This window comes from Limulus polyphemus, unplaced genomic scaffold (assembly GCF_000517525.1).
Source record: "Limulus polyphemus unplaced genomic scaffold, Limulus_polyphemus-2.1.2 Scaffold178, whole genome shotgun sequence".
In the NCBI taxonomy this organism is placed as follows: domain Eukaryota; kingdom Metazoa; phylum Arthropoda; class Merostomata; order Xiphosura; family Limulidae; genus Limulus; species Limulus polyphemus.
This window is the reverse complement of record NW_013665788.1, coordinates 579,514-595,781: the sequence shown is the minus strand read 5'-3', so window position 1 is coordinate 595,781 and position 16,268 is coordinate 579,514. Positions and strand designations below refer to the sequence as shown.

General features: G+C 32.8%; 1 protein-coding gene across 1 annotated transcript in view; it reads left to right on the top strand.

Annotated features, from left to right (window-relative positions):
- The window catches only part of LOC106478075, a 131,866-nt gene that overhangs the window by 82,542 nt on the left and 33,056 nt on the right, over nt 1-16,268 (top strand). Inside the window, exon 2 of the mRNA XM_022381609.1 lies at nt 11,177-12,331. Within this exon, the coding sequence (XP_022237317.1) occupies nt 11,213-12,331 (1,119 nt within the window). The 5' untranslated portion in view covers nt 11,177-11,212. The remainder of the gene's footprint in view (nt 1-11,176; nt 12,332-16,268) is intronic.

Sequence of the window (16,268 nt, the reverse complement as noted above, 5' to 3'; positions counted from 1 at the left end):
CATTTACTTGTGACCACGCTGTGTGTGTATATATATATATATATACGATCACTAAATGCAGGTCTGTCCAAATTGTTTCCTTTGTATTCTATATTCACGTTAATACACAAGTGCGATGTTTTCTGCAGCAGTTTTGTTTATTATAACGAATTTTGTACGTTTTTCCTCTTACGACAAATATACAAAGTTTTGTTGTTGTTGTTGTTGTTGTTTTTTTTTTTGCCTAAAGTAAAAGTTATCGAACTCCAGTATTTTTAATTTCAATCTAGAAAATTATAACAGGGGCTCAAAAAAGGTTTTCTGTCCTACTATTTAAAGAAGTACTGTTACGATAAAGATACTAATTTGGCCGCAAATGTTTTGCGTGTCTCTGCTAGTATCAGCATATTGTTATTACACTTTTGCCATATTCCGCATTTCTGAGCGTGACAAATAGAATGCAACGTGATTCAGAGCACTTGGTTAAATTGTGTAATAGTGTGACATTCAACACAGAAATAAATGAATAATTTGTGGATCCATTGTAGTGTTTGTTGTTAGCGAGGGGTTTCTATGATTTTTTAGCCATATCTTTTTTTTTATACTCAATAGTATGGGGAGCGAATACAAATAACAATACTTTTTTAATCTCAATCACAGTGGCGCTTGTAAAAGTCAAAAAAGAAGGCAAAAGTGACGGGATGGCGCCATCATACCAGATTCGATTGAAGAGAGAATTTAAGGTAAATATTTCAGTTCAGAAAAATTCATAATTACAGTTATTAATTGATATTATCTGTTACTACTTGAAACAGTGATCCTAAATTAAAGTAGTTGGACCATTTGAAATAAGAATTTCTGAATGAGAGTAAAGAAGACAATAATGATATGCCAACCACACTATATCTCTCATATCCAATGCCGAAGAGGCCTTTTGTCAATACCACGGCTCCTCCTCAGACCAGCGGGGGTACGACAGACATATTAGTAGTTGTGACGCTACTTATATCAACAAATGGTTTCAAAACAACAGTTAAAGTGTAAACTCAATTAGAATTGAAGTGTAATTTTTCATCGATTCTCGTCATGTCACAAAACACCAGAATTAGGATAAGGATTATTTAACACTGGCGGTGATTATTATTATTATCATTGTTTTTTTTTTTTATAAAGTAAACCTGTGTGAATTATTATCTGCTGACAGTACAAACTGTAAATGGTTAAGTAAAATATCAGAAATAACAATCGTAATGATTAAAATAAATGAAATCAAAATTACAAAATAAAATAATAATAATTCTACCAGAAGATTTAATACTACCGGGAAGTGTCATATTGTCATGTTTATACATCAGAAATTAATGTGTTAACTATTACTGAAATTGAAAGAAAACTGGAGTCTGACCATGAAATTAGTTCCAGTTATCCTGTTAGGAAGTGAAGTCAATTCCACTTATCTTGTTAAGAAGCATTTTTCACGTTTTAAAAAAGTGTATCCGTGAATAATAAAACTGTATCGCAACGAGTAAATTCATTCATGGGTTTTGGTTTCGACTATCTATCCGTACTATTAATATTACACCAGATATAGTCAAAATTACGTCACTTCCTGTATACCAACCAATAAACAAACTTTTGGATTATCAGCACAGGTATCAAGTCTTGACGTATCAGTTTTAAATATTCATGTAATAAACGACAGATATAAGTAACACTGTGTATTCTGAAGTGCATACAGTATGGTGTAAACAATATTCTCTTGACGGCGCAAGAAAATTAGACATTTTGACGTAAAGTGATACTTGAAAAAATTAGGCTTTTGTTGAAACATTTTTACAGCGCTAATGCGAATTATTTTTTATTATAAATATATTTAGGTGATATTTACTAAGATTAAGTTAACATGTATTTTCTACTGTTTTAGATGAGTGAGAAGGCCCGCCAGGCCTTGAGTCATGGGTTAATCTGGACACCAGCTGGTGACGACGTTTGTGGAGTAAAGTTCAATTACACTAAGTATCTCATCACTGGTACGTGGCGCCATCTAGTTATAATATTTATTTATGCTATATTTTAATGATATTAAATTCTAGAAAAAACTGTTTATTAAACATATGGAACAAATTCAAATGTTGTGTAGCATTTTTTTCTTCGTTATCTTATCCTACCTTTTCTTGAATGAGGTTTCTTCAATTTTACGTAAATTTTAATGAGTTGTACCAACTTCGTTGTTTTTAGGTATTCATTTTATTTTTAAGATTTTTAATAATAAAGTTAAGGCCAGGAAGGATAAGTAACCATAAGAGAAAAATTATTTACAAATGTACTAAACTAAACATTGCGAAATTGTAAAATACATTATTACATACCGTTTTTAAAAAAATAACAATATTGGAGGATGACCAATTATCAAATTTCAATCGATTTAAAATAACCGCAGCCAAATATGAAAAAAAAAAAGAACTCAAAACCGAACTACTTCTTGGACGAAACTATATAAACTTTCTCTAGAGGGGATTAACAATAATAATTAATAATAATTTTATAAATAACGAAATATCTTAATGTCTATATATGATAAGATAAGACATAGCGTAATACTTTGATACGTGTTATGATTTCCAAAATATGCTGAATATAACTGGGTACATCGATTTATTCAGGTTTTGAAATTTTTAGTTTTTACTATTATTGAATTTAAAACTAGGGTTGTTCGGTATGAAACTGAATTTTAGTTCCTGCAAACTAACCATATTACATATTAAACTAAATATACACGAACAATTTTGGGGATGCGGACAATATAAATAGGTGTAGTAGTAATACAAATCTCACTGTTTACAGCTGCTTTAAGAACATCAGCGGTCTTGAACAGTCCAAAAGATTGTCCTTAAGAGGACTAAAAAGATGAAAGTAATGGGGTTAATAGGTCAAGACTATATGTCGGATATGGAAGCACTATCAATCCGAATTTCTCAATTGCAACCGCTGCACGGCGAGCAGTATAAGGCCTAGCATTACCGTATTGCAGCTTCAAGCGACGACAGGGATATTGACTCATTGTCACGATCATTTGTCGACCGCATTATATATATATATATTGTCTACGATTACAATTCGTTTGTATTGTGCTAGAAATGTTATATTTAAAGAAGTACTGTTACGATAAAGATACTAATTTGGCCGGAAATGTTTTAACGAAATGTGTAAATCCACTTGTATATAGGCCGTACTTTATAAAACTTTAACTTATGTTAGGCCTAAGTTTTTAGGTCGTAGAATAACATTATAAGTTTATTTATCGATAGTATTAAGTACAGTAAAGTTTAGTCCTAACTAAACTAAAGTAAAAAAAAAACGTACACAGGTTACAGTGTTAATTTATCTCTTTATCGTATTTGACTTTTTTAAAAACTTTGATAAGTGTTTAATATTCTGTTGTACAAAATGGTTGGTAAAGTATATTTACATTCCCCTTTTGTTGTTACTTCTTGTTTCATACAGTAATTGTAGCGACTTGATCACTGAACTTTGCAGCTCTCTGATGCAGGCAGACTGTTTGTCGTCGAGTGAATAATGCGCATGCGCGGTTTTTCTTGGGCGAAAACTACTCATATTTATGCAGCAGGTTCTCGGTCAGAAAGCATAACGGTCGTACATATAAACAAGCAGAATAATAGTATAGATACTTCACATAACGTTGTAAAAGTAAATAAGAACGAAGTAGTCTTTGTCACATCCTTGAGGATTGTTATATAATTCCTAATAAACTGTTAAAATATCCCTATATAAAATCAATATTTACATAAAAAACAGTTAAATTGAGATAAGTTTTAGTCAAAGTGCGCACATGTTACAATATCATTAATGGCTGGGGTGATATTTAAGACATACTTTACAAATAATGCTTCATAATACGATATCTCGTAAACATAGTACTGTAACTATGCGATGTCACAAAAATTTATTTTTAAACACCTGATGAATTACCCGTAAACTACGCAAGGTTGCTTACATAACCTTCTAAGATTTAGTCATCCAGATTTGACACTTGTAAGTTGCAGTGATTTTAAGTAAGTAACTTATATAACCTCGCGAGACCTAATTATCTACATTTGTACCTTATAAGTGACAATAGTTTTTAACTATCCAAGTTAACTTACTTTACTGGTTAAATTCACAAAACTTAAAACCATTGTTACTTTTAACGGAAAAATTTCGACGGCTAGGTCTCATAAGAATAAATACTATTACGTGATATTGTAGAATAAATACTATTACATAATATTGTAATTGACTGGAACAATTGTATTAGGAAAGTTTTTTTTCATATATTTTTGTATGGTTTATCAACTGCTCTTAGTTACTAGAATAACGTAGGAATGCTGTATCTCTCATATATGTGCATATATCAGTTGATGTGTAATAAAAATAAATCACTTTTTCATTTATAGCTCAGTGGCAGGTCTGGGGGCTTTGTACGTTAAAAATAGGGATTTGATACCCACGGTGGGCAAAGCACAGATAGCCCATTGTGTAGCTTTGTGCTTAACAATTAACAAACAAACAACAAATAATTTATGTACCTATAGATTTTTTTATTTCATTAGCTGAAGAGTCAACAACTTACATTGTCACGCAGTATTCGTTATTCAAAACCTATAATTCTCTCGTTCTAAGCACGTGGTTTTGAAGTTTCTCGTGACTTACGTACTTCACTCACTAAAGTATATGTTTTATGAAACAATTCGTATCTAAATTAATGTAAAGTTTAGACATTTATGCATGACTGTATTGTTATAATGCAAATTAAATTAAACTTTTTTTTTCTGAGACAGTGTAGGTTTTTTAATCTATGTCCAAAATTGTCTGTAGAATAATATTATGCAAAGAGTCTTTACTTTTTGATAACACACGCGATTTGTGTTGTGTTACAATAGGCTCAAATTTATGCGAAGACAAATAACCCTACGCGTATTTTAATGAATAAGTTTGATATATCACCAGTGCAAGTATTATTATATGTGAAAAGTGTTTACAAACTTAATTACAGTTTCTTGCATAGCAAACGATGATAATAGTTTGTAATTATGATATACTTAATAAAATGGGACAGTAAAAATGGGTAATATATATATATATATATACTCTGTGTAGTGATCATATCTTGTTCTAATAAGAAAGGGGTTTCCATTATCCAATTATGTGAACCAGAATTACAATAGTTTAAACTTATGTGAATTGAAAGGGGTTAACTTACGTGGAACGTATAGTTCCAAGTGCCAGAAACATTCATTGGCTTGTGATTGTGATGTGTGTATTCATTTGTATATCACATCACGTGCAACTGATAACTGAGCTTATGGGATTATCGAGCAGCCATAAACCAAAGAAGCAAACTGCAATGAGCTCATTGACTATACAGCCGATGTGTTGGTCTAATGTTTTTCTTTCATTGCGCCAGTGTTAATAGAAGGAAACTAATTAGCACTATAATAATAGTTTATGAAGAACCCGAAGAGTTATCAGAACTATCACTTTTAATAGACGACTAACTAAAAACAACTTAGTATAATATCAGTGTGAATTTTATACAAGGAAAGAAAACATTTTATTACTCGTAGAGTTATGAGTGACTTTACCTCGGGTATTGACATTATTGGTAAATATGTCATCAAAGTTCTGTCGAAGAAGAGCGAATTATCGCACAACACCCTCGCGCATATCTTAAAAATTTAGGAGGAAAGTTTCATTTCATACAACAAAATTTATCTGTACAATAACTCATGATTCACTGCACAAAGCTAATTCAAGTACTCGAGTAGTTTGGGTGGATGTATTTATGTTCGTATTCCTGTTTAATCTTCCCATGAAAACAATCATTCCATCAATGAAAACATGAAAACAGTCATTCATAAAGCTGTCCATGTATTTGTTGAGTTGTCGTCATTTAAAAGTTTAATCATTCCACAAAGCTATACATGTATTTGTAGATCTGCCGTCATTTAAAAAGTTTAATTATTCCACAAAGCTGTCCATGTATTTGTAGAGTTGTCGTCATTTAAAAGTTTAATCATTCCACAAAGCTATACATGTATTTGTAGAGCTGTCGTCATTTAAAAGTTTAATCATTCCACAAAGCTATAAACGTATTTGTAGAGCTGCCGTCATATATAAGTTTAATTATTCCACAAAGCTATACATGTATTTGTAGAGCTGCCGTTATTTAAAAGTTTAATAATTCCACAAAGCTGTCCATGTATTTGTAGATCTGCCGTCATTTAAAAAGTTTAATTATTCCACAAAGCTGTCCATGTATTTGTAGAGTTGTCGTCATTTAAAAGTTTAATCATTCCACAAAGCTATAAACATATTTGTAGAGCTGCCGTCATATATAAGTTTAATTATTCCACAAAGCTATAAATATATTTGTAGAGCTGCCGTCATTTATAAGTTTAATTATTCAACAAAGCTATACATGTATTTGTAGAGCTGCCGTTATTTAAAAGTTTAATAATTCCACAAAGCTATAAATATATTTGTAGAGCTGCCGTCATTTATAAGTTTAATTATTCCACAAAGCTGTCCATGTATTTGTAGAGCTGCCGTCATTTAAAAGTTTAATTATTCCACAAAGCTATCCATATATTTGTAGAGCTGTCGTCATTTATAAGTTTAATTATTCCACAAAGCTATAAATATATTTGTAGAGCTGCCGTCATTTAAAAGTTTAATCATTCCACAAAGCTATACATGTATTTGTAGAGCTGTCGTCATTTATAAGTTTAATTATTCCACAAAGCTATACATGTATTTGTAGAGCTGCCGTCATTTAAAAGTTTAATCATTCCACAAAGCTGTCCATGTATTTATAGAGCTGTCGTCATTTATAAGTTTAATTATTCCACAAAGCTGTACATGTATTTGTAGAGCTGCCGTTATTTAAAAGTTTAATAATTCCACAAAGCTATAAATATATTTGTAGAGCTGCCGTCATTTAAAAGTTTAATTATTCCACAAAGCTGCCGTCATTTAAAAGTTTAATTTAAATTACGAAGTTGTATTTAAGGCCTACTTCATTCTTATTGATACGGGTAAAAAAAGCTTCATTGCAGAAGTTGTACCTTCTAGTAATGTTTCTTTTGAACTTATTCTTCAAAGTTGATATCTTGGAATATTCAACGACACTTAGACTATTCTGTTTATAACAACGCAACACAATGTAACATCTGTGCTGTGCCCAGCACGAGTATCGAAACCCGGTTTTAAGTGGTATAAACTTTCAGCCGTGCCCGCTAAGCCACCTGGGGAGGTAAATTTAAACGAAGATCCTATGAATCTTTTTCGAATTATCAATCAGATTTAGCTTTCTGTACTTAAATGTGTCAGTTTTTGTAAACCAAGACTTTTAAGCCTTATAAGTCCTCAAACAACAATATGTGGTAATTTCTTGTACTTTTGTTGATGATTCACGTTCAAAGAAGTTCAGTTTCACAGCACTAAACGGGTAATCATATATTTCTCCAAATTACAACATTTTTCTCCGTGCTATACCACAAAGTATTCATCGTAATTTAAGCTGTGGGTGGTGGGTGGTAAGGTACTGCTAACCGGCTGTCTTCCTTTTGACCAGTAACTCAAAAGTGGGTACTGTGACAGATAGCTTTAGTAGCCTTGCCATAAATAAATAAGAAAACTATATCTTTTTAAAAAAACATCATTGTTGTAAAACAGTTTATAAGCACAGAATGGAATGAATTTTAAAAGTTTTGCCTTTCAAACACGCTTTATTGTATTTTTAATGTATGTGGTCGATTAATATAATAATTTCTTGAAAAGAATATAGACTTATTGGCATACAGAGATAGAAGAGGAGGTCTTATTTGTTTGTTTATTGTTAAGAAATAAACTACACAATGGGCTATCCGTGCTGTGCCCACCACAAAGAGAAAGTCCGTCTGTGAATAACTTTATGTGAGAATACATTTATCTGCTGTATAAATGGACAGAAGTCAAGAACGGTCTTATAAACTTTAACTTCTTCTGAAATAATAAACGTGTCACCCAAAAGAAGCTGCAATTATTATTTAAATATAGTTTAACTTAACAGAACTCTTTTTTTATCGACATAATCCTTTTTATATAAATGTGATAGGTACACTGTAATAATAACGTTGTTCAAAACTAAACATTTAACTAAGCTCATAATTGTTTTTCACGAACATTTGACATCAGAATTCAGCACGTCCACCTATTTATGGTGTGATTCTAAAATGCCTGGACTACCCCAGACTAGTCAGTAAAAGAACATTATGGTAAATGGTATTGTAATGAGGGAACGTTTGCTAAACCGCACACGTATGTTATTATATATACATTATAATACAAACATTTAGTGCCACTGGCTACCGATAGTGTGACCAGTTGCACAAAAAACACACCACAGAGTGCACCTAGGATAAAGATTAAAGTATATAGGAAACTCTATAAAAGTGTAGTTAATTCATAAGTTTAGAACTTAAAATTTCAATGAGAAATATTTATGAAACACTAATATTTTGTTTCTCAAGGTGGCAAAAATACATTAAGATATTTTTATTTCACAATTTTACGAAGTTAAATTAATGGTTACTTAAAACAAGGTAAAGACGTTCAAGAAATTTGAAAATACATTAAGATATTTTTATTTCACAATTTTACGAAGTTAAAGTATTTTCGAATATGTTGAACTTCTTTACCTTGTTGTTCTAAGTAACCATTATGAATGACTGCCATTTAATAAAATTTGTCAAAATGGGTTATTTTAAGCTTGAATGAGCACAATACAACATATGCTAAAAACTCAACATGGCAGTATGAATAAAGAGGATACTGTAGATACCGGCGCCTGTAAGGCTGTCTTTCCTGTAAGACCTTCCACTTTTGGAGAGACCTGCCTATATGACGAATTCGAATTCGGTATCTGTTGTTTTTTTTTCTAGGAACGCGCTTGTTTACTATTTCAACGCCAAATCTAAGGTCAATTTATACACAAATACATTTGCATAAATAATTCATCTTAGTTGTGTCAGGTGAGTGTGAGTTGGATCTACCAAGCGTGTGTGTTAGCAACACCGGTAATAAAAAGAATTCAAACTCAGAACTAGCACTACAATCTTATTCAATATCAAATCAAATTATACAATCACGTTGAAGCACTGAAAAAAACACACAACTTAAACAGTTGTTTAAGTTACACTATTTTATTCGTGTAATTTAACCGATAAAATTGTTTAACGATCCATCATTTTCAAGATGAATGAGTACCATTCCCAAAGTGGTTTGGTTTGGTTTGTTTTGAATTTCGCGCAAAGCTACACGAGGACTATCTGCGAGGCTAGTTAGCAGTGTAAGACTAGAGGGAAGGCAGGTAATCATCACCACCCACCACAAACTATTGGGCTACTGTTTTACCCACGGCTGAAAGGGCGAGCATGTTTGGTGGGATGGGGATTCGAACCCCCGACCCTCAGATCACGAGTCAAGCAACCTAACCACCTGGCCGTGTCGGACTCTTTCTCCAAGTGAGTGACCTAAATTGTAAGATGGCTCTCCAAACTAAATCTCGTAAGCATTTATTTAAACGTTTGTAAATAAATACTGCAATACATTCACACAAGGTTTAATCTTACATAAGCAGATCCTATTTTCAAAACAGAACACCTGCAATTACTGTTAGTTTTTAAAAGACGATTATAAATAATCACATGGATAGGTACAGAGAAAAGGCCACACATCTGGCACATAAATGTTTGAATTAAACGTATAAACTAAACGGAATCTTAAACACAACAGATGTTCATAACAAAGTATTTGTATTTTAAACTTATAACAAACCGCCCCCAACTGACACAGCGGTATGTCTGCGGACTTAGAACGCTAGAAACCGGGTTTAGATACCCGTGGTGAGCAGAGCACAGATATCCCATTGTGTAACTTTGTGCTTATTCTACAAACAAATATAAAAAAAAACTGTTAAAGTTATTTGGGCCTACCTTGATTTTGAACTCCTATCCCACAGAGAAGGCAGCCAGTCTGTAGTACCTTTCCACCCACCATCTATGCTAAGGTATTGGTGTTGACTGTTCCTCTTATGACGCATCCACAGCTTAAAGTGCAAGGAATATTTTGTGGTATCGCCAGCTTCTATACTAGTGTTATGCTTTTAGAAGTCTCTTATGCTTCACGGCTTTTCTGTTTTTATTTGGACCAACTACCTTTTCACGACTTTCTGCAGATGATCAGCGGTGGTTCAGGTGTGAAACGTCTTGGACTGAGCTTTCATATCTGTTTCTAATATATAAGGTCTATTGTTTCATTTCACATATGTGGGGCTCTCAATTAGTTTAGCTGTGGTTGTTGTTAACACAAAACTACATAATGTGTTATCTGTGCGTTGCCCACCACGGGAATCGAAACCTGAATTATAGCGTCGTAAACCTACAGGCTTACCGCTGAGCCACTGAAGGGCTGTAGTTAGAAGTTAAATCAAATTGGGGACATATCCCTAACATTATATGGTTCTTACATAAGTAATATATTTTTGTTTTAAATTTGTATACCTGTTTTTAGTCTTCTGTATTATAATAATGTACAACCCTATCTGTTTGTAGTGTAGTCGCTTCACGGTAAAAACAAAAAAATTACCCAAGGTAGAAAGATGCTCTTGCGTTATACATTTTTTCTTTAGATAATAAAATTAGCATAACATTTGTATTTTTCTACATATATTTCTAGTTCCTCTTGCTTCACGATACTGTTTCCAATCAGATATTTAACTATTATAAATAAAATATACACACCTCAACGACGATTTGTATTTGTTTGTGTGCCCCCCAGTGGCACAGCGATATGTCTGCGGACTTACAACGCTAGAAACCGGGTTTCGATACCCGTGGTGGGCAGAGCACAGATAGCCCTTGTGTAGCTTTGTGCATAATTAAAAACAAACAAACAAAAACAATTGTATTTGCTATTTTCTTACTAATATGCTACTTAATACAGGTATTTTATATTTAACATTTTTATGTTAACGCCTTGTGGAAATAAAGTATAGTGTCATTGAAGAAATCATATTTCCTGTACTGTAGGGCTTTATTTCAAAACGTCTATACTGAAACTTTCAGCACTGAGTTCTTCTGTTATTTTTTCCCTTTAGTCACGCTTTACTTGGGTCCACATTACAACTATAAAGATGGCTCTTCTGTACAGATTTACTAAGCTGAACGACCGCTCGAACACCGGCATCTTCACGTTTATTGTCACACGGTCCGTAGCGCGTGATTTACACCGAGATCCTACCACCAAAGACTTTGTCTTCGGCTACCACAGGTGGGCCATAACATTTACACGGTCTGACAAACTTCTTGGCGTTTTCTTGATTCTTCGCAATCCCTCTATGGGAACTAAATGTTACATAGACTTTTCTTTCACTCTATTGAACAGAGAACATTTCAGTAAAAACGAGGTTGTAGCACAGAAACAGAGTTGTTTCAGCGTGGACCACCCGGCGCATGGTACTAATAAATGGATTCCAATGGCGGACTTGAGTACTCGCCGATTTACTGACGAAAATGAAGAGTTTCTTATCGAACTCTCCGTGGGTAACGTGAAAACTGTCTTTGAAGGCGAAATAAAGGTTCCGCACCATTTAATGGGATCTCATTCAAAGAGCAGCAAATTTGAGACAGCTTACTTCATATTCGGTAGCTTTGAATGGAATATCTCCCTTCTCCCCCACGGAAGCCAAAATGATCTGGACAGTGGGGCCCGGCCACGTGTATTTCTTAATCGTCTTACAGGATTTGAGCATCCCTGTCGTGTTCGCTATAGGGTGGTTTTGGGAGAAGGTGATCGCAGGGTAGATTCCGGTACTCTAGACCAGATATCCGATCTTGCCGGTCGGATCCGCGGGTTCTCCCTTCGATGCCAAGTTACAGATCTGACACGACGAGGACTGCTCAAAGTTCACGTGGAGATGATTTGTGCTAATACAATCAGTGAAGCTAAAGTAGCCACTGTCCGAGACCCCAACACATCCGTGAACTGCTACGATCGTGACAAACAAGGATGGTGCATTGAATCTGATCTGGAAGGAGAGTTAGTAAAACTAAAACTATTCTATTGTGACCTACATCACGTGCCACGTAATCACCTTCGTTACGTATCTTGGAATGCTTATATCATTCGCCAAGACCCATCCACCAGAACAAGAGAAAGTATTATAGTGCTAAATGTCCCTCATTGCAGCTACTACATCCAGGACGGTATGGACATGGGAATCGTCATGGAAACGGATATTCCCGTCCGGAAGGTACGTATCAGTCATACTGATTTTGTCTTTTTATTGGAGAAATTTACATAATTTTTTATGTTCCTTGTATATCATCTTATATATATATGTTTTTTAGGTTTACTTTGAAAAGTAAAATGAAACTAACAACATCCTATTTGATATTTTAGTTTTGGTTACTTAAACCCGTTAATTCAAATGAAAATGCTGTAATATTCATCAAGTTAGACTTTGCTTGTGATTAAATTCATTCAATATTTAATTATACCTTAGTAGCACCTCAATCTTTGATTAAGAAGTTGGAAAATAATGTTTGTTTATTCGCATGACCACGGACTTTCCTTGCAGGATAAAACATCTTTACAGAAACAAGTTAACATTTGGTGTTTGAATATCTATTAGTTTATTAGGGTGCAGAGTAATTGCAACAGGTGTTTCCGAAGACAGCATGGAAAATAAAACAGAACATTACATTTAAAGACTAAAATACTAATAGATAATAAAGATACTTTCATCTATTGTCATACATTACACTTTGACGCCTGACCACTCTTTGGGTGAAAACTCCAGATCTAAAATGTTAGTGGCAGTGAAACTATTAAAAATAACTTGGCATGTGCAATCAATCAGATATAATTCTTTATTGGTGTTGAAAGGCTGTGAGATTAGGAACTGACGATGACTTATTCACATTATTTTTATCTTCTAAGATGTTAAACACCGAATAATGGTGTGTGCTATTTTTCGTCTTTTGATAAGAATTTCTAGCTTATAGAAAATTTTCCAGAAAAACAAAACAGCTTATATATTAAAGATACTTACAGCCGTATGAATATCAAGAATAAAGTTTAATAATTAAAAACTATGAAAAATATATCTTTTATTTACTAAACGACAAAGTTCCGAATTAAATAAAATGTCCAAAAATGTTATGATAATCCTTTAGTTCAATATATTTTCCAAATATGATTTTCTTAATCGTCTTATGTCGGGTGGACCACTATAAATTATGTCTTGTGCGTCTGTCCCTTGAAATATTAAGAATTGACTGAGAGTGAGAGAATTTCAATACCCTCTAGAATATATATAAAAGAGTAATATATATATATATGTATGTATAATTAATATAGAAGCACTATCATGTTATTGATTTCAGTAAAGAATAATTGGGCTTAATATTAGTCGAATAAGCTGGTCCGATTACGTGAAGTGTTAGTACGACATAACACACCGTTATCAATAAAGACATCTAATTAACGAGCTAGTGCACTTTAACTAAGTATCCTATAAGATCTCTAGTTTACTTCCTCATATATATATATCACTGAAAGTGGTCCGTTTTTTCTTAAATTCGTAATGTCAGATGCGTTAACTTTAATACTGGTGTTATATTAATACCTTTTTAAATGCCCTCTGGTGATTCAGCGATAAGTCTGAAGACTTATAACGATAAAAATTGGGTTTTGTTACTTGCAGCGGATAGAACACAGATAACCCATTGTATAGCTTTGCGCTTAACAACAAACAAACTTTTTTTGTAAATATATTATTCTTATTATCAAACTCAGTGTAATGGCATATTAAACATTTTAAGTATAAATACTTTTCAAATATCAAATTATTCCAAACATGGATATAAATTTCCCATATTCTATTATTCTTCAGTTCTCTAGCATTGTTACTATACATTTAAACTGGTACATATGCTAATTAAATTGTTAGTGGCCTTAATTCCTTTGCTTTAAAAAGTATTATCTTGGTCAAATAAGAATAAATTATATTCAAGAATCTTTGCATGTAATATTTTTTTATAATCTTTAGCAAAAAACATAGGAGTAATACAAACTCCAAGATAAGAATTTGTAGGATATTTCGCCATAATAAATGGAAAACAAACACACCTAAAAATCATTTTCTTAAAACAAGTCTTTGTATAAACCAAGAGAAATCTCAGTCGGTGTAAATCAAAGTCAAGCAGTTACTTCACTTGTAACACATATTGGTCAGCTTCAAAAGTGAAATTATGTTTCTGTATGTGATCGAAATTAAAGCGTGGGCTAAATTTAAAGCTTCAAATAAAATGATATTGTTAGTAGTTGGGTGTAAAATTGGGCTACGCTATGGAAAGTATCCTTTGGAATATATGAGTTTGGATTTATAAGTTTCTGAAGAAAAATAAGTTTTGCTCATTAGTTAAAGATATATCTTGGTACGTTTATAGATGAAGCCAAAACCTAACTTGAATCATTCACTTAAGGAAAAAAATACTTGTTGAAATTGTTACGTGACCATTCCATAATGATTTGATAAATGTGGACATTAACACCTGTTCCAAACCAGAATATTTGAAAGCCACAAATCATATCAGCTATGGTAAGATAAGTTATCAGAAATAGACAATAACTGATCAAATAAGTGATCTAGAAATAGTAAGTACAATGTTTCGAGACGTAAAAAAGAGCGATAAGCTGCTACTAGTAGAGCGTTGAAGTTTCACAAATGAAACTAATCAATTTCATAAGAAGAATAAATTTAAACAGAAGCCCTAAATAAATAACGTTCTCAATAAAAATTTACAACTGGAGAAAAATTATTTTTTATGACATGTTTTAAGTACACTGACTGTCCGTTTTATTATGGTTACTTTGCTAACCCTTCAGTAAGAGCAAGAATCTTTCCGAATTTCGTATAATCGAGGTGCCTTTTCCTGTAGGAACTATTTATCAAAGATCATTTCTCTGACAAGTTGTACAAATATATCTATCGCGAATCTATCAACTGTGGAAACTGAAATAGAACACGTTTTCCAATAAAAACAAACAAACATTAAGCCACCATCTACTGATGTGTGACCAAAGGAAAATATTATTGGATAGGCTTGTAAATGTAAAAAAAAAATTAGACTTTGTCTCAGTCGACATTGTTCAGGGTTGGAATATCTATAATCCTATAATGAAAATGACGTTATACAAACTGTTATATAGCCGCTTACAACCAGTCAGGTAACAGCTTAAATCATATGCAAAGAGAAGAAGTATACTTCATCAGTGCTTAGAGAACGCAAACTGGAAACAAAGAATTACTGAACAGCATGATGATGTCTGATTAGTTACTTTTTACTTGTATATTAAAAGTAAATAGAAAAATATATGAAGGTAAACACACGAGACATTTAGGTCTTTTCATTCATTTAGAAGGAAGAATATCACTTATAGCCTGTTTGGATGTTGTTTCCGATCCCATTCACTCCACGGTGTTGTATTTTTTGGATGAGATCTTTAAAAAGCCGGTAACACAATAATCCACTGGTCTCGTATTGCTCGAATTTCGTTCGAAGAGTGACTTCATTCATCTTCCTTGACAAGTCTATTGTCCGAAATTAGTTGAAATACCATGACCAGTAATTTAAGTCATTTTCTTTACCAATATAATCATTTAGTTTTAATCCGGTTCACCATTATTTGGACGTATATCAGCATATTTCATTAACCACTTTGACGACAATCGTGAATTAATCGTAAACTGTGCTCTTCAACAAATGGGTTACAATCGAAAAATACATTTTTTTGTTATGTGTAGAATCTTTCTCATGACGAGCCCAGTGTATTACCATGACAAAAAAAGTGGTTAGACTCGAAAGTAGTGGACAGTTAGTGGATAATTTGTTTTGTAAATCGGGGTATGCAAATTTAACGAAACACAACAGCTCATTCACTGCATATGCAATTTGAATGAAATTCAGTCAATATAATATTTATTTTATTTCAGTTTTTTTTAGTTTAACTTGTATTTCCGTGATAGAAATTGAAAATAACTACTTTGAACTTCATAGAGTTCCCCAAATGACACACGTCTATTTTATTTATCATACGTAAAATAAAAAATACTATGAAATAATAAATTTGTAAAATTAACATTTAAAAGGGAATACAATATTCTGTGAGCATTACACACAAGC